A 22,936-nucleotide genomic window follows, 5' to 3' on the forward strand; every position below is an offset into this window, starting at 1 on the left:
ACGCTCCCTCTCTTCCCCTGCATTCTCGCTCGGCTCTCGGCCAGCCCGCTGCCACCTGGGTGTTGATAAAGCCATCATGCCAATGCTTACTGGCATCTGCTTCCATTTACTGCACTGATAAATAATGAATGGAGAATGGGCACTGATGAGGTTGTGCTTGGATAGAGCTCGGAAACAAGGGGAGGAATTAATGACCGCCAGTCTGGAGTAAAAGTGATAAAACTTGTCCCATAGCAAGGCAAGAGCTGGATTTTCCTCACGTTCCTTTGCTTAAAGCTCTTATGCCAACCCAGTCTTTATTCAATGCAAATTAATTAAATGACTACTTTTTCCTCGCAAACCAGTCTATATCTACTACACGGAGGCAAGATTGGAAAATCCTCCTTTTTTCTGACGGGGATTAACCGAATTAGGAGATTATAATTGTGATTGAATGAGAAAAGGGATAGAAGACACTATGGACGTGTCGTTTTTTCCAAATGCGGGACTGTCCATTGTCTTTCCCTCAGTGTCCCTATTGTCCAATTATTCTCACAGGAACATGTATCTCTTTCTACTGTGCTTTTTCGCCACACATGCTCTGCTTTCTCTCTATAATCCCAACCAGCTGTGTGTACGTCTGCCGCCCCTCATGCACCGACGACAAGCATGCAAGGATTTCCTGTGAACGTCCCACCGGCACCTAGCTACCGTCTTCTGCTCATTGTCTTGCTCTGGTCACTGTTCTCCATTGATAACTGCAAAGTTTCTGGCATTAAGAGTGAAATCCCCATCTTGGCGAGACGTCTCCAGCACCCTGCCTCGAAACGTATGTACAGGGGAATAAAACGCTTGCATTAGTGACAATCCCTGAGCTGGGTGTGTGAGACCGTGATTAAGTGATTCATTTACCAATCTGCAGTCCATCACCTGCCTCGAAAATTCCTGGTTGCTTGATTTAAGCGGATTGCCATTACAGTGAATTAATTACACCTTAGCCAAATGCTCTGGCGATTAAATCTAGATTAGAGAGCATCTTGTTTTAATCCATTCGGTCCCTCAACACAAAGCAGCGTCAGTGTATGAAACGTCTTTTGTCCAGTAAGAGATTTACTACAGGCCCTGTGGTAGATGTTTACCCAGCGTTATGGTTGGGACCTGGTTGTTGACAGGCATCACAGTGATGTTGAGGTCATAGACCGGAAGCGTGCCATGCAGGGGGACAGGCGGGGGGACAGCATCCTCCTGGCAGCAGCCATCCATTGTTCCAGCCTCTCCATCTGACACAATGAGAGTGACAGTGTCCGAGACAGGATCAGGTCCAATCTCACCCCCTAGTGAATGAGGATTCATGTTAATTTAATTAATAAAAATGACATTAAATTTACAATCATTCATTAGACATTCACTATAAGCCCTTTTCAAACATCCTGCATCAACAAACATTTTTAGGGATGCATGATCTTATTGATCATGATCATGCATGATACCATATTGATTATTAGCCAATGTTACTATTTGCGTATATGTATGTGTGTGTATATGGGCAATGATTAATCGCATCCAAAATAAAAGTATGTGTGTGTACTGTGTAAGGCAAGGCAAGGCAAGTTTATTTATTTAGCACATTTCATACACTATGGCAATTTACAGAAAGGAATTAAAATAATCACAAAATAAAAACAGTTATAAAAGAAATTAAAAGAGATATATGATACAGTTATAAAATGAATTAAAAGAGTAAAAAGATATTGCATAGATGTAGGGTTAGGGTTAATTATTTTGTATATATAAATACACATACATGCATGTATATATTTAAGAAATATTTGCATGGATATACTGTATATTTATTTAAATATAAATAACACATTTTGTCTTAAATACATGCATGTGTGTGTATTTATATATACAAAATAATTATACACAGTACATAATATTATGTAAACACAAACTTTTATTTTGGATGCGATTAACCACGATTAATTGTTGCCCAGCAATATATATATATATATATATATATATATATATATATATATATATATATATATATATATATATATATACACATACATACCATATTTATATCCACATATAGATTACCTTTGCCAGCATCTAACACTCACTTAGAGCTAATTTAATAACGCTCTTAAATGCTTTAATCTTTAGCATGTCTCAAAATTACTATCCATTTTTCAAACTGTACATTATAATTTTTTGATACCTAAATTTACTTGTAGCATTTTAAACTATTTATTTTGTGGTTTATTTAAAAAAAAAAATAGACAATATAATATAGATGTATAATATCTGACATTTATTGTTATTGACCATATTAAATAATTTAATATTAAAACAATATTTATATTTTATTTAAAAATTGTGGCGTGATTGCAACACCTGCGCGACGCACCGGTCTCGTATCTCTCACGAGGAGCGGAAGCATAAAAGGAGGAGCGACGACAGTGAAGGACAAGAGAGGCCAGGCCTGGACTATTTTATTTGATGTTGTTTTATTATGTGTGGCGGCAGTAGACGTCTTTACTTTCGTTTTTGTATTTGTTTATTTATTTTATTAAAGTCTGTGAACGTTCGCCGGTTCCCGCCTCCTTCTTCCCATAACAACGAACTTTGCTACAAAAATATATTATTATTTTATATGAATAAATATTAAAATAATTGGGCTTATCAGCACTTATCACACTTTTTTTTTTTTTGAACAATGGATGAATATTTCGCTAAATAATTATTTAATATTATGACATAAAAGTATGTATCACAAAAAAAATCTTCATAAACTAATTTATTGTGCATTTTCATTATATTTTTATTTATAAGACACCTGTATGATGTGTGAAACAGGCCTACAGTAGGTGACACCTGATTTTCACTAAGTATAACTAACTAGCCTCCTGTCTTGGTTATAACCTGTGTGCAGGTAGAAGATGAGCCCATTGAGCACATCCAGCTGGGAGAACTTGTCCACGGTGACCCCATTTCGCTGAAGCGCCCCACGTGCAGGTGTTCTGGCAAGCATGTATGTTAGCCGAGAGTCCTCGCTGTCAACATCTGTAGCAGAGAGGTACTCAACCGTAATTTGGACCTGACCCCCCTCTTTGCAGGACAGTTCAGCCCTCAAGTTGGAATCTAACTGTGGGGGCTCGTCGTTCACGGGCATTATCTAATAAAACATGCAAATAAGAAGCAACAAGGAAATATTCATTTTAATAAAGGAATGTTACATGGAAACACAATGCAAGTACAATAAAATGTGTCAGACATCAAGAAAATTACCTGAACTAAAAGCTTTCCATGTGCAGAGTTGATTCCATCTGTGATAGTAAGACCAATGCTATCCTGCAGGGTCTCAGAGTCATCATGAATGTATCTATCGCCATAGAGAGTATTGTGATATTCAACAGATCATAAAATCACCCCCATCAATTCTTCTTAGGACATGACTTTTTAACCGTATAAATGTAATTTCTAGTTTTCAACTCATACCTGACCCTCAATGCTTTGAGGTCCTGCAGTCTGAAGCTGTCTCCTTCTAGCAGTGTCGTGCCCTGCAGCTCCAGTCTCCCATGTTGAGGTTGAGTCTTCACATGTACCCTGAGCTGATCTTCTGGACTGTCCACATCCTGCACCAACAGGTGCTCCTCCATCAAGAAACTACCGCCACCTTCCTCGACCCTCAGTAAGTTAGTGAACATCTATGAATGAAGGTTTGGGAAATGTATACAATTATTTAGATTTATGTTTGAAAAACTGATTACATGAAGCTTGTTGTGGAATAAATACTGACTTTTAGACTTGGATTGTAGATATACTGTACCCTTCAATGAAGTGTGAAATATTAAATCTATATCTACTACAAATATACTCACAGAGATTTAACATTATACTTTAATGCAGTGGTTCTCAACTGTTTGGTTTCCCAAATGCTTCCCTTAATAAAATGAGGAGTGAGCAACTCACTTCTGGGGCCTGGTTGTCAACAGGTGTGACTGTGATATTGAAGATGAGTCCTGTGAGAGCGCCGCCCTGCTGGTCACTCACAGAAAACACAAACTGCACGAAAAGAGGCTCAGGGCCAATATCCTCTATTGGAGGCATGTAAGCCACTTTGTGGTGGTTCACTGCATGCTGCAGAAGACAACAATGATAACATCTTTCTGAACATACGTATTACAATAGTATGGAACATTTAGGGAACATGTTTCAGACCTGGGTAAAGGACTTAAGCACTGGAACCATTGCATCTTTTTTCATGGAGTTTGTGGTGTCCGTATAAAACAGCCTGCCTGCATCTGATAACCTGCAAGAATTAGAGAAGTCAAATGAACAAGAAAGGACCCATATTCTTAATAATATATAATATATATATATAAACATCATTGTTACTGTAATAGGTAGGAAATGCATAAGCATACCTGGTGTTTCCCAGTCTAAAGCAGGGATGAGTGATAACATACATAAGGTCAGTATCCGAATGCTCTGTATCTCTGAAGTGCAGATGGCTCTGAGTAATGTAAACTACTTCAGTTTCCTTCACCGTGATGGAGCGAACCGTTCCGGAAACTTCCTCAGGCAACTGGTCCTTCACTGGAAACACGTGGATCACCACAGTCTAATTTGAAGACGTACAAAGCAAACATTCCTGTTATAAATATTCACACTGAAATGGAATTTAATAAGAAAACAGATACCAAGTTACATGTCTGTCCGATAGATTCGGAGGCTGATGGACATCTGACAGGATGAAATCAAACGAATCCTCAAACACTTCCTCCCCTGAGTGCTTGTAGTAGATTAGACCTTGAAAAAGGTCCCTCTGAAGGAAGCTCTTCACTGGGACACCTGGTTGATGTGACATCATCTAATGTAAGTCACGTCAGATAAATATAACCCATTAAACCCAATGCATTAAATCCAACTGACCTGGTTCATGTGGAGAAGACTTCTTTACCAGCCGTCCCGCTCTGGGAAAAGTAGTCAGCTGATACTGAATGTAGTCGTCGCTGGAGTCCAAGTCTGAGGCCATCAGCATGTACTCCTCCACCCTAACCGTGCCACCTTCTTGGACCTCAAAGGCCACATTATTGATTAAAAAAGGAGGGGTGTCGTCTTTTGGAAGAACATAGATGGGGAATTTGTGTCTGATGCTGTGGCGGCCATCTGTGATTCGGAAGACGACGTAATCCCTTGTGGTGTCGCTGTCCGAATGATGATAGACCACAACGCCTTCTCTGAGATCCTTGACCTTAAACATGAAGCCTTTTCCACCTTTGGATGAATAAGAAAGGATTGGTTACGAAATATGGTTTGGGCCTGTTTGAATGTTTGATAAATTCAATTCCAGGTCAAGTTAAAGGGATAGTTCACCCAAAAATTAAAACTCATTTCCTCATGTCGTTCCAAACCTGTATGACATTCTTTCTTCTGTAAAACACAAAGGATGTTTCGAAAGACATTTTGTTTTTTGTTTGTTTGTTTTTGTCCATAAAATGAAAGTAAATGGGGATGAATCATGTTTTGTTTCATTTTATGGACACAAATAGTTGTTTGGGTGGACAGTATTGTTAACAAGTAGTCAATATAATCTAATACTATCATTTGCAATTTCATTCAGTTGGCTCGATGCAATTGTGAAAGTTTTGTTTTTCGCCTGAAGGCACAAATGTTGGCTCTGGCTTCTCCCAATTGCGAAAAAATAAAAAGAAAGATGGCGTCCTTCCCAGGCAATGGCTGCTGCCCACCGTGAAGCAGAGTTTCTCTTGCTTGCCAGGGAGACAGAAGGGCAAGGTCACCAGACAGATTGAATGATGACTGGTTGCACAGCAAACCTAATTAGCAACTTTATCAGGGGGAAACGGCCACAAGTCCAATGGAGAAACAAGTAAGTAATTGGGCCCAAAGGTGGCTGTGGGCATCAGGCCCAAAAAAACAGTCTCCATATAGATACCTGACGCAAGAGGACATTGGGCGGCAGCTTTCCATTTGGCCGAAGGCTGACTGAGGACTTTCCCAAGGGTCGGAGTCCCTGAGTTCGAGGTCTACGTGAGCAATTCCCAATCCGCATTTAGGTTCTCAAGAGAGACCGGTCCATTCTGGACCAGAACTTGCTGTTCAGCTCAATCTTCGTGTAGTAAAATGAGCTTTTGGAGTGGATTTGTGCTTTTGGAGTGGATTTGAAGCCAAAGTTATGGGACGCCTCTATTCTCAGCCAGAGGGATCACAAAGCGACACATCAACCCTAAAAACGTAAACACCAATTAAATGAAGGGTTTGGCTTAAAGCGGGAGCTGTTGTTTAAGTAGGCTGGAGGCTTCTGCTGATCAGGTGGTCTTCTGTCAGGGAATGACACAAGGAACCGGGCCATGGGCCTGGAAATCCTCCAAACCAGGAAACACAAAAACAATCTTCCACAGCTTTCATGGGAGAACGCATGCAGCAAAACATCCCATTCAAAACCTGGAATAGCAATCTGGCATGTTCTTTCCATCATACCAAAGATTTAGAGAAATAGTTAACCCAAAAATCAATTACTCATGTCATGTCATTCCAAACCTGCCTTCCTCTCTTTTTTCTTCTGTGGAACACAAAAGAAAAGGACATTTTCATGAATAAAGCTTTTCAGATAAACACATGATTGTCACCAGTTCTCAGAGCTTGCTAAGATAATGGTCTGATGGACGAGAAATGACCTTGTGTTGGACATCTGGCATGAAATGCCATAAGTCTTTACAATCTGCTTCGTTCAGGGTCTGTGCAAACAAAAGTCTGCTGGAGTGGAAGGACAGCCGCTACGGCTCTAAAGACATCTTTGGTCTGCGGCCCCTGGCAAAGTGTCGCCGAAGCATTTTACACCTGATTAGCAAACCCGTGCAGGCTACCCGGACATATGTTTCTTGAATGATGCCCACATGATGAATGGTTACCACATGGATGGAGAAGGAATAAAAGAGTGGGTATACACTTACTATGACAAATCAGTGAGACAAAGGTCTTGGGAATTGCATTTGGATTTGCTTATACTTTCAGAGAGGTGACAGATTCCTTTACCTCTAACACTTAAGTGTCCATTAAGAGGGCCATCCATAGCTATCAGGGTGACGGCATCTATGTTGTCATTATCAACAACCTGTAGGTGCTCCCATGTGATTGGTCTGGATTGGCCTTCCAACAAATCCAAGCCTGTAAGGATAAAGATGTTTAGCCTCATTCTCTCATTTAGAAGATGATTTATTTTAGCTAATGTGCTAGAGTACCCATATTCCAGGAGACTCGAGGGGAGTTGGTCTCTGCAGTGCGGATAGAGATGTGCATCAGGATAGGAAGACTCGGCACAAATGAGCCATCGATGGCCTGAAACTCAACCTAGACAACAGATTAAGTAAAAAGCAAAAATAATATAAAAGTCAAATTTGACATTTTGTTTTTATTTCTGGGAACACTGGTTAGAAGTAATACTAAATATGAATTATTTAATTATTTTGACAGATAAGATGCAAACTAACACAACAACAAAATACACTGTCAACAATACATTGTAAACTAAATATTTTCCAGACATTCTAAACATTTTATAATACTTATGTATTTTATTATATTATTCTAAATATTTAAAATATCTTAAGGTTTATAATAATGTTTATGATACTTTCCTCACAGCATATAGCAGTGTTATTTTAGTATTATTTATTTACTATCACAGTATTCATTCATATTTTGATTTAGCGTTAAGGTTAGTGTAAGTTTTAGTAATTTTGTTATGTGCTTTTGTTATTTAAATTTTTTAATATTTCTGTAATACAAGTTTTTCCTCTAATATTTATATTTTATTTTAATTTCAATGAAAAAAAAATTTTTGTTGATAGTTTTAGTTAACAATAACAACACTGATATAAATGGGTCTTTATAGAAATAATATATTTGTAATAACAAAAAATATATATATAGCTGCCTTTAAGTTTTAGGATTGAAGTCCCTCGCAAGTGGGTCATCCTATTCGGGGGCCTGTGGCATTAAAAACCCCTCAACTAGACTATTAGTAAAAAAATGTTACCGGTATCTCATGATTTGACAGGAAAAAAGAATTAATTTGCCTTTCAAACTTTCCTGTATATCAATTAATTTATCAGCTCTTACTGACCTCATAGTTCCTCCTGGCTGTGTGACTGCTGTTTGGGGGCTGATAAGCGATTTTCATCTCATTCAGGTCTTGCCACGAAAAGGAGGATGCAGTTTTAGTGTGATCGTCCAAATGAGTTATATACCCTTCCGCTGGAGGTTTGGTCACGTTGAAGATGAGCTGGGCCTGAGAGGTCTCGTCATCTTTGGCATCCAGGGCAGCAGTGGTCATGGGGGTGAGGATGAACTGATCCACCTCAAGGATGAACGTAGACATGAAGGCAGCGTGGGGGGGTTGGTTCTCCATGGCCCCCTGGATCAATACCGGTATCCAGATACTCTCGGTCTAAGAGAGAAGAAGGGAAGGAGAAGATTCAGAGGCCTGTGTTATGTTTTAATACAAACCTGACTCTGATGCCATTCTACCTCCAACATGGCTCGGGATGTCTGGTCCCTAAACTCCACCCTGATTGGGATGTAATCAATCTCAGGTGATGGAGGACTGTGGTGCTGGTACTTCAGACCTGAAGTGAGGAACTCGGTGCAGTCCGTCTTCAAGAACTCAACTTCCCTTGTGTTGTGGTCACAGGCTTTATTTCCAGGGCACGCAATTCCAGTGTGACGTCCTTGAAAAGTTTGAATAGAGATGAGAAGTTCTTACAAATGTACTCTTTGTATTCATTTTGGTGTCATGTGGTTTAAAAAAAATTATAATATTTTTTAACAACTTTTAAGGAAAAAAATTCTAAAAGTGTCATGTGGTATAACCATTATGTAAATATAAAAATAATTCTCCACATTTTCACATTAATATTTTAATCATTAGTTTCAAAAAAAGTTTTTAAATATATTTTTCAAGATAAAAAGTTATTCTTTACGTGAATTATTAATGCATCAAAATTACGTTTTAGGGTGTCGCGCCACATGACATTTTCGTAAACATTTTAGTCATTTTCAAAAAAAAAAAAATATATATTTTGAATGGTAAAAATTATTTTTTTTAAAAACAACATTATTTATTAAATGATAAACATTTTTAATCATTTTCAGTTTTTGGGTAGTCACAACATTTCTGTATACATTTTTACAAAAATGTTTAAAATTTATTTTCTTTTAAGAAAAATATAATGAATTATTCATTCATAAACATTTTTTGTTTTTGTTTTTAGGGTGTCAAACCACATGACATTATTTAAATAATTTTAATCATTGAAAAAGGTTTTTAATATATTATTTTAAGGTATAAAATACTTTTCAGAAATATCATTAATTTTTAATACATAAAAAGTATGTAATACCTTTTCTTGGTCCAGCCTCAATGGCTATCATTGTTTCAGGATCCTCAACGACCAGTTGACCAAGCACTGGGACGTTGATCTCAGAGCTGAGAAGACGTACTGTGCAGATCACATCAGGCTGGGTTTTAAAGGTAAGGACACTGCTATTGATGGCATTGGAAAGGCCGTAGAACTCAGGAACCACCAAAGGAACATTTCCAAGCTCTGTGAGGCTCCTCTGAGGTTCCAGCACATGTATCTGTAGTAGCACAGTCTCAACAAAAGTCTGGGTTTCTGTAAACCTGAACACAGTCATAGAAAAAAAGCATTTTGGTATGGAAATTACATTAGGCCTTGGAAAAAGTTTTTTTTTTGCAGCTCTCAAAAGCCCTTATTGAAGTAACAGCCGTAACATGTTAATGTTGGACGAGGATAATGACCACACAATGTTTCACCTGTAGACTCTTAGCAAGACAGTGTCCTCCTCAAGAAGAGGACTGCCATTGTGAACATACTTCACCTCGTCAGGTAAGAACTGGCAGTCAAAAACCTGGAAAACAATACAATTATTTTCCTGTTTTATATTTAATAGCTCAATGTGCTTATTCTGGATTTGTTTTGTTACCTGAGGAGTCAGCTTCCCCACTCTTTGCGTCACAGGCTCGGTAAGCACCACTTCTACCTTACAGGCCTCAGATATCCCATTTGTGTGGAACTGAAGTTCACCAGCCGTGACAAACACAGACTGGCCTCTGGCTACCCGAAGACCTGCGTTTAACCGAACCAGACTCGAAGCTTGGACGTGTGACCACAGATGACTCAAGGTGAGCAATGTCAAAGCAAGAATGAACACCCCCATTTTTTTTGGTCGGTTGCTTGATATCCAAGATTATCTTCTTCAGATCAGCCGTCTTGCTCTCATTTCCAACAGTATGCTGCATGAAAATAAAGAATGAGGAAAATAAACCAACAAATAAGTATTAAATAGAACAATTCATACATTCATTAATATTTCAGAACAATGATAGACTGCAAAGTGGACTACTTATTAAACTATTGTTTAAGAGAAGCCTGACATAGGGAGAGGGACATTTTCATTCTATAAAGCATTTGATTGGACAAAAATGTGGACACACCCACAAGTACAAGATGAGTCATCAGTATTTTTAGTCTTAGAACATATTTGTGCACATATTTGTTGCTCATACACTGCAAAAAATGACTAAGTGATTTTGAATTTTTCATTTTTCTTTTTAATAAGTTGGAAAATATTTTAACTGGTATATAAGATATATATAAAATAAATAAAATACTCATTAACAATAGGATTTTAGCAGTGTAGGAGTACACTAGCAGCTGTTATTGTTGACTAAAACTTAACTATTTAAAATTTAACTATAAAAATAAAAAATATTAGATGTACGACGTAAACTTGACAACTAACCGAAATAAAAAAAGCTTAAGTTTTAAACAACGGAACTTAATAAAGCTAAATGGAAATAGAAATTAAAGATTTAAATAAAAAACTAATAAAAAGGACAAAAAAACATCATAAAAAATTTGTTAAATTAAATGAATTTTAATAAAATGACAAAAGCACATAGCAAAATTAAAAGAGAAGCAAATTCAAAATATTAATGAACACTATAGTATATAAATAATAGTAAATTACCACTGCCTCTCAAATCTAACGTACATCTAAAAGCCTCAAAATCTAAAAGTTTTAGATTTCACGTAGTCTAAAACTAAAACTATGTGACAACAAAAGGGTTAATCAGTCTCTGAGCTGGAAATGGAATCAAGCCTCAAAGAAGCATCTGAACTACAGTAATGTTGTAGTTTTCTATGCAGCCAAACATCACAGGTGCTATCAGACAAAGGTTTGATACAAGCTCAAAGTTTTAGCCACATCGAACATTTCACTGCTCAATAAAAACTTAAATGGGCTAAAGGACACAACTTATCACCATGTGTTGTTAACAGTCTTACCTCATGGTGCAAACATGCTCTCTCAAATTGGTTTGTAAATGTTTTGACTTCGCTTCAAGCATCAATATTTCATAGATGTTTTAAATCTGCTTGTTTAAACATGACTCATGCACACAGATGCTAACGTGTTCAGACAAATAATCAACAGCCTGAACCTCTTTCTGAGAAGACAATAAAAGGCTTTAAGAGAAAGTTGAGAACTCATGAAAAGCAATTGTTTGTGTTAAGAACCGATAAACCTGCGAGAAAAAGGATAGCGAGATTTGCATTTGAATTTAGTCCTGTTTTGCCATGTCTAAAACACAGAACCGAAGATGGAGAGAGACAATACAGAAGCATTCTTAACATACCTACAGCTGAATCCACAGTTGGCCTGCAGTTCCTTCAGTGTGTGTAGACTAACAGAACAGTTCAGCCCTCCTCAAACAGCGGAGGTTTACCCTCAACTGCCCCCCTAAAGACCACAAAGAACCATTACCAAAACACAAACAGACCCTGAAAGAAAGATAAGGAGTCGGAGAGAAGAACAAAAGATGCAAGAATCATGCCTGTTTGCCTTTGCTTCTCACGTCCTACCTTGAAGCAGAGCAACAGAAATCAGCAGAGCGAAGGAAGACTTGAAAAAGGGGAGGAAAAGTTCAATCTCCTCGCACAGGAAACGTGCAGACCAGTTCCAAAGGTTTCTACTTCTCACAAACCCAGATGTTCTGATTCCCTGAAGATGGAAAGACCCTCCTGCTCTCAAAAAGATTAAGAAGGTTAGATGAAAAGAGAGTGAAATTAGTAACAGCTTCTAGTAAGTTTTCAATTTATCAAATGTCTGAAAAGCAACCCTTGTTCGCTTTGATGTTTTACGGCCCTGCAGGCTTCGTCAGAGGAAATGGAAGTAGCGTTGTGTTGGCAGAGGGAACACAAAGGTGTTTTGACAAACTGTAGCACATCCGACTCACATGATTCACAAACACAGTCTACCCGCCATACACCTTCCTCTTGCCCCAGGCTGACCTGCGGGACAAAGGCATGCCTCTTCCCTGCTGTGCAACTCCGTTCAGGCCAGACTGATAAATGTGGGCCGGTCACTCTCGTCTACCCCCCGCCGCGTCTGCATGGGGGTGAGAAACTCTGTTGCCATGCCTCTCGCTCAGTTTTCGTTTTTTTTTTTTTTTAGGAAGTCATTCCAAAAGAAAACTTGCAGAGCGATTACGCAACTGGAGTTTTAGTTTTAGCAAGGAACAAAAATGTGAATAATGATCAGTGTTGGTGGAAACCCTTTACAAGTAATGCGAGTTATGTAATTAGATTACTTTTAAAGTAACTAGTAAAGTAATGGATTACTTTTAAATTTACAACAAAATATCTGAGTTACTTTTTCAAATAAATAACGCAAGTTACTTTGTTTTCCCGTTTATTGACTGACAGCTCTCTTGTCTCCATGTTGAGAGAAATCGTGAGAGTTTGCGAGTAAATGAGAGTAAGCGCAGAGGCTTTGTGTGTGAACATGATGCTTATTGTAGTTTTAGACTAATGTGAATATGCTTTTACTCATCTCACTTGAACAAAAACTGATGTATTCCTCAGAATGAATAAAACCATGAAATGCAAACTTAATATTACACAAACCTTATGTTAAAATACACAAATATGTACTTTGTGTATTTAATCTCACTTTATTAACCAATATCTTTGCTGCTTACCTTTGATTATTTAATTTAACCATAGCAATAAGTAAAAAATGACTTTAGATAAACATCACATGTTTCATTGAAAAAAAATCTTACTGACTGACCTTTTAAACGGTAGTGTAAATATGGAAATAATTCTAGAATAAATACTAAAAAAATAAATACTAAATATTTGTGAAAATGTACAGAAATTCAAGAATATTATATTATATTATATATCCTCTCACTATAAACGTTTTAATAAACTTTAATTTAATATTATTTTATTTTCTGGTTGGGTACAAATCAATTATTTAGATTTTATTCAAAGACTAAGACCAAGACAAGTCAAAACAAGCAGGAAGTGGCAAATAACTAAAACATGCTGTCTATTAGATTGAGTTTCTCCCAGATATCTCCTTCACTAAGATCAGTTCCTACTTTTCCTGTTTTCTTTAGATGTTCAAGAGATCCAGCAGTGACTGCAGGAGAGCTAACATTCTCATTCATATATCAAAAGTCTCCAGAGAGCTGAAGTATTATAACACATGCTGCAATGAAAATACAACTTGTCCTGCCCTAGTTTGAGCCCTGCTTAATGACGGCACCCCTCACTTGCTGGATCCCTTTGAGTAGACCTAATTTTTGCTCTTTTTGGTGTGTTTTTTTGGCTGGAAAAACTAGTAAATATCCTTTGAGGATTTTAAAATGAAAATTACATATGAAATATGGTGATTTTCAATATCTAACTCCCTCTCTCCCTCAGACTCAGTGAGCGGTTGAGTAACAGATCTGAGGCCGCACGCAGACAGAGCTGATGGCGCCGACACGTCGGTTCTAATTAATCCAAAGCTGCATCCAATCAAGAATGTGTTGAGGCATGTTTAACGAGACCATGACACAAAAACAGGGCCGCTTGTTTCCAGCTGCTGGCTCAAATTAGCCTCTGTCTTTTTGCTCATAGACTTTCAAGGTGTTTCACGTTCTTATGTTGAGTTTTACAAAGTTCAAGTGATAACTGCTGCTCTTTTGTATTGCAATGGCCTAGGTAACTAGGTCCAATTGGAATCTGTGTTGTTAATATTAATTACAACTATGATTGAAACACTTTAGTTTAGTGTCCAATTCTCCCTATTAACTAGATGCTTATTAGCATGCATATTATAGGATATAGGCTGTTTACATATTAATGCCTAATTCTGCATGACCATATTCTACATTTTTACCTTCTACCTACATTCTACCTTACTAACTATTAATAAGCAGTAATTAGGAGTTTATTGAGGCAAAAGTTGTAGTTAATAAAGAGAATTGGACCCTAATCTAAAGTGTGACCACTAAAATTATGAAACATAATTTTGGGTAATTGAAATAAACCTGAAATAAAATAAAATATAATATAAAAAACTTAAACTTAAATTTAAATTTAAGAAATGTTGCCTTGACACCTAACTGAAATAAATATGTTTAAGTTAAATACTAAAATCACTCAAACTAAAACAAAAATAAAGCTATACAAAAATATTTTAAAAAAGACAAAAGCACATAAAATGACTATAACTAAAATTAAAATAAAAGTTAAACATATAAAGGAAGAAGCTAAATTAAATACTATAATAATACTAAATTTAGACTTTTTTCCACATTAATAGCTGCTGTAGGTCCAAATTGAATCTGCAGCAGTGTTATTGTTTATTCAAATTATTATTATTTTTAAATTCAGTAATTGAAATAAAGCTGAAATAAAATAAAATATAAATATTAGATGAAAAATTTAGACTTTGAACATTAGAAATGTGGCCTTGGCAACTAACTGAAATAAATTAGTTTAAGTTGAAGTAACTGAAATGGAAATAAATGAAATATATAGAAATAAAAAAATAAAAAAACGAATAAAAATTACAAAAGCAAATAAAATTGCTAAAATTTAAAAGGAATTCAAACTGAAAATATAAAAAATAAAAGTTGTATAAAAGTATATCATGGGACATAATAGAAATATGGAACATGTAAAAAATTGTGACTGATGGCATTTCAAATCTGCTAAATATTGTATGAGGATATTAAATGTGAACCCAGTTATAGAAAGTGGACCATATATTTAGCATTAGCGCTGGAACTAAAAACAAGCTTTGAATAGCCTATGTATTATGTATTAACCCCTTCAAAAATGGCCATACTTTCTGCAGTATTTAATACAGCGTAAAAAACAGCGCCTTTATTTTACAATCTCATCTTTGCAAATATGTTTGACACTGTCAGGAAGTTGAGAGGATGCCAGCAACTTGCATACGCTTTAGTTTTGATGCCATTTGAAGTGTCCACTCACTCCTGATATGTTCTGACTGCTACCCTTTCGCAGTAGCGGCACTGGCCGAGTGCCCACCTTGGCCTTGGGCATCTGTCATATTTGGGCCTTGACTTTTTGTCAGGAACCAAGTTAATGTAGCTTCTTGACCGTTGATTCGGGAAAGGCAAGCCCAGTGAGCTGCAAAAAAATAACATTTGGTTAGCATGCGCAGGAAAGTTTACAGGCGACTGGGTAATTGTTATTTATGAAAATACATGAATGTCTTTTTACATTGGGACAACATTTCATACTAGTAAAGTGCAATGATTATTGTGTTTAAAGGGAGGTTTGATCAATAAACAGTGTGAAGCTGGCTTCGCACTGCAGAAAGAACTTTTTTAATTAACAGGTAATACTTACAATATCACTGGAGACTGGGAGGATGTGGATGTTGACTTAACGCCTCACGATCACAGGATCAAGTAGGTGATATTCCTTATTCGTTGTGCTAATCAACAGTAGTAGGACTGGTGATGCTGGCATGGTATCTGACCCTAAAGCCCAATGGCAGCCATTTCACTGCACCAGCTTTGCCAGTTGTGAACAGAGAATCCTGTCTTGTGTTTTTCCTCACTTCCTTACAGATCTTGTCAGAGATATTTCTTGTTGGAGCTAGATGTAATAAACAAATTGAGAGGTGCTTAATTAAGACCAAAAAAGTTTAATTAACAAGTTTATAAAGTGTACTCTCTTATTTATGGGATATGATGGAAAAGCCTGAGATTATTTAACACACTAGTGCCAGAGAAATGTTTTAATAACTACAGTAGAACTAAAAAAATTACCATGCTAATATTGTGTTTTGGGGAATGTTAGCATGGTAATCCCACGTTTTTACTATAGTATTTTAAAATATATTTAATTAGAAAATTATTTTAAATTGTGATAATATTCTTTCAAAAACATTATTACATTATACATTAATACATTCAAACATTTATACATTATATATATATACACACACTAATTATTTTAAATTGTGATAATATTGTTTCAAAAACATTTGAAAAAATCATACCTCAATATATATATATATATATATATATATATATATATATATATATATATATATATATATATATATATTGAGGTTGTAATGTTTTTGAAAGAATATTATCATAATTTAAAATAATTTTCTACAATAGTCAACATTTGAAGTGGATCAAAAAAGTTCATCAAAGTTGTTCTAAGACAAGAATGGGTTTTGTTCAAAATTCATGTATAACTTCAAATGTTGACTACTGTATTTAAATATATTTTAAAAATATAATTTATTCCTATGATGGCAAAGCTGAATTTTCAGCATCATTACTTCAATCTGCAGTGTCACAAGATCCTTCAGAAATCATTCTAATATGCTGATTTGCATCTCAAGAAACAATTCTATCTCAGTTTTGCTGGCTAAATTTTTGTGTGGAATTGTGATAAAAAAAAAATGTCATAGATAAATAGAAACACCACAACTATAATTTAAGACTATCAAAAGAACAGCCTATTAGAAATGGAAATCTTTTCCAAATGTCTTTACTGTCACTTTTAAACAATTTAATGCATAAAAGTAATACTTATTTAAAAAAAATAAAAAAAATATTTTACTGACCCTAAGCTTTTGAACGGTAGGGTGTCATGTTAATATTATAGTTGTGGTGTATCTTAAATTACCATAGTATTACCAAAACAGTATATTCTTGAAAACAAAGTCTCTTTATTGGAATCTATGGTTCCATGAAGAACCTTTAACATCCATAGAACCTTTTCATTGCACAAAAGTTTTCTTTTTATAGTGGAACACTAAGAAAATGTTTACTGAAAGGATCTTTGGGGAACCAAAGTTAGTTGGGAATTCTATATCATTGCTGTGAAAAAACCCTTTTGGAACCTTTAATTTTAAGACTTGTACCACTTGTTCTATTATTACTAAATGGGAGCCTCTGAATGCTAACATCCACCTTGGGATTGTTGGATCTTATCAGGGTTGCTACAAAACAAGCCTAGAGTGTGAGAGCGACTCTACAGGCCACCAGAGGATAATTGACAAGCTCCTGCAGTGAAGACTTGTCAAATGTAATGAGCACTGATGAATCATTAGTGATTTCATCATGTAAGGATGGAGGGATCAGGGATAAATGAAGAGTAAATCTGTAGAAGGGCTGCCCACAGTCTTCCCTGAGGTATCAGGTAAGGGATTCTGCTTCATGCTGGGTATTAGAAGAGCTATGTGAGAATTTAGGGAAGTGGGGGGCAGCGGTCTTAAGGAATCATGGGAGATGTTGACCATCACTGGCAGTAAAAAGGGAGTAATCCCACGATTATGTAAATGAGGCTGACTTTGATGAAAAGTGCCCCAGACTGGTCACTAATGTTCATGGCTCGTGAAAGGGCAACACTCCCTGGGAGAAATAACGCATATTAGCTGAGTGGATGAAGAGAGAGAGCAAGTGAGAGAGATAGGTGGATTAGAGCAAGGAAACAAGTAGGATTGCATGGACTCTTAATGAGAGTCATAGGCGACTCCTCCAGCACAATACATTATCATATTTCCACGTAATTAGTTTGTTTTTCCACATGAAATGAAAAAGCGGGTCGACGGTGCATCCAGTGCTGGAGGGTTAAGACGGGGTACCCACCCTGCATCCACCTCTTCCATTTGAGATGAACTCTAACCCCACCAGATAACAACAACAACCCCCAACATCCATTCTGTGCACATGACACATTCATATTTGGATAAATGTAATTAATGTACAGGGAGATTAAGTTTTCTCAGTTATGGGTCTCATGAATAGTGTATGCAGGCCAATCAGTATGGGTGAGGGGCGTTTTGGGAAGGTGAGAGGATATGTTAAAGTGAGACACAAGCAGATGACTGCTGGCACTGTAGGTCTATATCAAAGCCCATGAGATGCCTCAGGGATCTAGATTGGGATCGCTTAACTTTGAAGTAATTCACACAAGAATTTCAATTGATCATAAACAGAAATCACTTAGTGTTTAATCTAAAATAAAAAAATAAAAATACTCGCTAAAATACCTTGATTAAGGTGCATAGAGTAATTTCTCCCCCTCATTAAAAAAACTTTTGGAAAAACAATAGAAGAATCATATTAGCTTTATAAAAGTTGTTTTATTTTACTCTACATGGAGTAAGTCATCTCATTGGGGCTGACATTATAAGATCACATGACCAGCTCAATAAATCTCACTTCTTGTTAACCATGTTATTGGACTCTTTCGCTCATGGAATAAATGAACCATGGCTGACTGTGAATAGCATATTTCTATAATGACATCAGTGAAAAAAGCTAGCTTTAAAGGGGACATATCATGCTAAATCCACTTTTTTAGCCCTTAAATGCATTTTGTTGTATATTTGGAGTGTTTAGAAGTACAGAAAAGTTGGTTGATATCTTTATATTCTGTTTTGGCCTTATTTTTCAACCTGTTCCGATTTTTCTGTTATCTATGACGTTTTGTGAACTATTACGTCACAGTATTTGCAGCGGAAGTGCCAAATAAGGACATTGACTTCCAGCCCAACACTTCGAGCAATCCGCCATTTTTATTTCTCGCTGCAATTTTGTAGTCCAAGCTAAAGGATGCAGAAGTTACGAGAGGGTAAGTTAAAATGTTCGGTTGTTGGATGTAGTAACCCACACGCTTCATTACACCGTCTAATGTAGATGAACTGCCGCGCTTGTGACAGGGCGCATGTTTAACTGAAAGAACGAGCAGAGAGAGAGAGACCTGGTCGCGCGCACGCACTCTCTCTCTCTTCGGAGCCAGGCGAAAATGTAAACAAGACACCGTCTCCAAACTAGACGCTGTCTTGCTCTCTCTCCCTCGCACAAATTAATCAAAATAAATCGACACGGTGGTAAAAGGTCGGAAGACCAAAGTTTCATGTGTAAATACAGTAACACACCATTGCGATACATCCATATGAAGACGTTGTTCTGCAGGCTCATCGTCTTCATTTTCATCTCGCTCCGGCTCCGACTCTGGCTCGAACATGTAAGGCTGGCTGGACAAGTCTTCCGTTGTTGACATTTTGTTAATAATGTGTGAATAAAAAGTTTCTGTGCCGCTAGATAATCGCATCTCTGCTATCAGACTACAAAAATGGCCGAACGGGGTGGAGTTGAACCGAGTGTCACCTCTGCATCCTGGAGAGGGGGCGGGGTATGAAGTGTCTCAATTGTATTTAAAGAGACCTCACCAAAACGAGTTGCTCTCAGATGCACATCAGAAAAGGGGTAGAAAAGGGTCCTGTGGAGCTATAATAATGAGGAATTCAGACCCAAGCATTGCAGTTCCGCTTTATATAGACTACAAATGTATGATTTATATGTAAAAAGGAACGATTTAAAAGCATGATATGTCTCCTTTAAAACATTATCTTTTGCATCCACACCACAAGGTGTCAGTGTAAATCAGTTTCCAATTAAACATCGCTACAAAAAAACAAAAGATTTCATAGACATTTACAATAAAATTTGTTCATATAGAAAAAAGGGAGAATGTTATATGTTTCTTTTATCACTGGTGTGCTAACTGATTTGCATTCAACTATATGTCGTATTGGCGAAAGATGCGGCATAAGTCGTGTGTTGTGTTCTGGATAGAGGTCTGATGTGACAGCCACGCACAGATTTACCAGCGGCTACGGTAGCCGCGTGTCTCCTCTAGTGCGCGCTGAAGTAGCAGCACAGTAACTCTGCATTAGAGAGAATGGCTGGAGTAAACTTGGCCACCGTCCTAGCGTCATGCCTCATCACTTACCGCCTAAAGAGGATGAAAGCTTCCGCTTTTGTTTTTTGGAACTTGTTAGAATAAATCTTAGATAAAGCGCATTAAACTTGGTCTCCGTAAAGCGCATTAAGTTTAGTCTCCGTAACCGGGTGAAAATACAGGCAGAGAGGCCTTATACTAATTGTATGCAAAGACATATTCTAAGAATCTAGATTGTATAGTAGCATTGTTTTCATAGATGAGATTTACTGATGTAGTGTGCAAATAGGTAAAATTTGAACTTAAAAATCTGGAATATTATGGACATTTCAATAAAAAGGAAACCAATTAGCCACAAGTTACAAATCTACAGTTTATAAATAAACCAATGCAATCTCACTTTCTTATTGTTGCAGATTTGGTCTCACCAGGGCTGGAGAATCTTGGCGGGGTGGTTTGCGCAGACAAGGGCAGCGTGGCGTGGGTCCAGAGCTCTGGCCACCTCCCAGTTCAAGCTTAATCACAGTTTCTGGTCAGTACAAGACCCTTTCCCTTTCACAGCCAGCTGACATCAGAGCGGTCTGGGACAGGGGAGCAGGGCTGGCTGCCATCCGCATGGCTCTGCCTCTGTCCCTGGCTGCTCGCGCATGCCAGACAGGTGTGTAATCTTCAGTTGGAGACGATGGAGGATGGTAGGCACTTCAGATCAGCACACATAGCCCTGGCAAAGAGGGGGTCTGGGTGGGGAGGGGAGGAGGAGTGGGAGGACCTGCCAAAACCACGAGCACAGATTGTGTGGGAGAGCCAAGCCTGGGCCTGCCAAGCCTGGGTGACCTAGTCGCTATCTCTGTCCAGACGCTGGGTGTCTCAAGGTGTCAAGTGGCTTGAGTATTTGTGTACAATCAGAATGTAAATGCTTCTTAGGTTATGCTGTCCATGCAAAGAAAGGAGGCTGACTCATTCTAATTTAAAACAGCGAGGACAATGTTATACAGACAGTACAACCAGAATACGTCACGAGCTCAAACATGCAAGATCATCAAAAGCCATTACTCCCCTTTCTATGGGATATACTGTATCTAATATAATATTTTAGCATAAGAATATGTTCTTTAGTATTTCTCCCTCAATAAAAAAGACTGATAATGTGTATAAAAATATCCAAGATAAAATGTAGGTATCTTTGTTAATTGTCATGTATATAATTCATTAAGGTGCAGTCAAAAAAAAGGTCCATTGTCTATTGTCAATAGTGTTGAACCGACTCATTGGACCCCCGGAAGGCGATCACGAACGGACGGACCTAAATTATCATGAAGTTATTTGTCCTTGATAAATCTTAATGTTAACCTTAAGGTTAGGAGAATGCTGTACATTATCATACCCTTTTAAAAAACGTTCTAATCACGACAAGAAAACTTGGTTTTAGAAACATTGAAATTTTTAGAACATAAATTTGTTAGCTGGGATTGATATGTCTTTATATTATGTTCCTGCATTCTATGAAATGTTTGTCTTCAAATGACCTAGAAAGGATGAACTCGAGACTTTGACTCAGAGAAACAGTTATAAGTCACCACTGCGAACATGTGCTCCAAATAATATGTCAGTAATTCATGGCTACATGTCGTATACAATGTACAAATCCTATCATTATAATTACGTCCGTGAACACTCGGGGTAAGTAAATAAATAAACAGTCTGATTTGAAGGCCATGTATGCAAATGAGTGAAGAAATGTCAAATTTGCATACATTCTCAGTGACCCCCGTCGCTGTCTTCCTCCCAGCGAACGCTGCCATCTTCTCTGACAGCTCGGGCCATTGTCCAAACGCCCTGTTTTGAATACCGCCTGTCAGAGTGAGTGAGTCTGATGCGAGGTGACAGCAGATACAGCCCGAATGACTGACCGGCCACTGACACACACCGAGGATGTGCTCTGGGCCTAGCTGAAGTCCTATAAGAAATACAGAATAAAAGCCACTCAATTATGCAAATGTTTCTGTTAATTTAATCAATTACATGTTGACTGTACATCAAAAAATATACAAGTAACCTGGAGGTCTCATATGCAAAGAGGCTTTTGACTGATGCTAAAACAAGGGAGACATCAGCAATCTTATATGATCGTATGTGCATGGACAGTGTGTCAGTCAAAACTTTTGACATACTCAGTCATTTAATTAAATGCTATATCTAAGATCATGATTTGAGTTTAAAAATACAGCTTTTTTTTCTTAAATGGTTAAAAACTATATAGGAGGCGATGTAAAGTCTCTTAACACACCTCGATTAAGGTGTTTTGCATTTGGATTCCCTCTGCTGGACCTCATTGGCAATGCAGCAGAATGAATCCTTGCGATTGTGTTTAATTTATTCAGACCATCTATTATAGTCTGATTCTGATTAAATAAAGAAGAAAGCAACTCGGTTCACAACCAAGTTCTTTAAAATGCATGAAGGTTTGGATTCATTTAAATCTGCTTAAAGTAGGCTGGCATTTCGGAAATGCAAATACGAGGACAATGATTTGATCTGCACGATTAATATATTAATTTATGTCACAGGTCCCCACCTTGCATTACACTATTTAATTCTGAAGTCTTGCCTAGAGCGAATGAATTTTACAAGCCAAATATACTGTATCAGTGATAATGTAACATTTCTGGTTGCCAAAAGAGAAAAAAAAAGAAAATTTTGAATGTACAACAAAAACATGGTTTTATTTTATTTAATGTAGGCAAACCACATGCCAGCATCTATTACTGCATTAACAATATTGTATTAATTGTATGATTTATATATATAATAATAGAAAT

The 22,936-nt window shown here is 37.2% G+C and overlaps 1 protein-coding gene across 1 annotated transcript in view; it reads right to left on the reverse strand.

The window, feature by feature from the left end:
• Nucleotides 1–21,883, reverse strand: part of frem1b (Fras1 related extracellular matrix 1b) — a 38,870-nt gene extending 16,987 nt beyond the window's left edge. The window contains exons 1-20 of the mRNA XM_079890195.1: nt 20,518–21,883; nt 15,369–15,527; nt 11,955–12,113; nt 11,729–11,832; nt 10,015–10,324; nt 9,845–9,939; nt 9,411–9,691; nt 8,539–8,738; nt 8,135–8,458; nt 7,251–7,359; nt 7,045–7,176; nt 4,921–5,265; nt 4,697–4,839; nt 4,413–4,609; nt 4,207–4,297; nt 3,958–4,125; nt 3,484–3,692; nt 3,274–3,367; nt 2,908–3,160; nt 1,119–1,313 (exon numbers count right to left, since the gene is read on the reverse strand). Of these exons, the coding sequence (XP_079746321.1) occupies nt 1,119–1,313; nt 2,908–3,160; nt 3,274–3,367; nt 3,484–3,692; nt 3,958–4,125; nt 4,207–4,297; nt 4,413–4,609; nt 4,697–4,839; nt 4,921–5,265; nt 7,045–7,176; nt 7,251–7,359; nt 8,135–8,458; nt 8,539–8,738; nt 9,411–9,691; nt 9,845–9,939; nt 10,015–10,248 (3,070 nt within the window). The 5' untranslated portion in view covers nt 10,249–10,324; nt 11,729–11,832; nt 11,955–12,113; nt 15,369–15,527; nt 20,518–21,883. The remainder of the gene's footprint in view (nt 1–1,118; nt 1,314–2,907; nt 3,161–3,273; nt 3,368–3,483; nt 3,693–3,957; nt 4,126–4,206; nt 4,298–4,412; nt 4,610–4,696; nt 4,840–4,920; nt 5,266–7,044; nt 7,177–7,250; nt 7,360–8,134; nt 8,459–8,538; nt 8,739–9,410; nt 9,692–9,844; nt 9,940–10,014; nt 10,325–11,728; nt 11,833–11,954; nt 12,114–15,368; nt 15,528–20,517) is intronic.
• Between the last annotated feature and the right edge of the window lie 1,053 nt (nt 21,884–22,936).

This window comes from Squalius cephalus, assembly GCF_949319135.1.
Source record: "Squalius cephalus genome assembly, chromosome: 13".
In the NCBI taxonomy this organism is placed as follows: Eukaryota; Metazoa; Chordata; class Actinopteri; order Cypriniformes; family Leuciscidae; genus Squalius; species Squalius cephalus.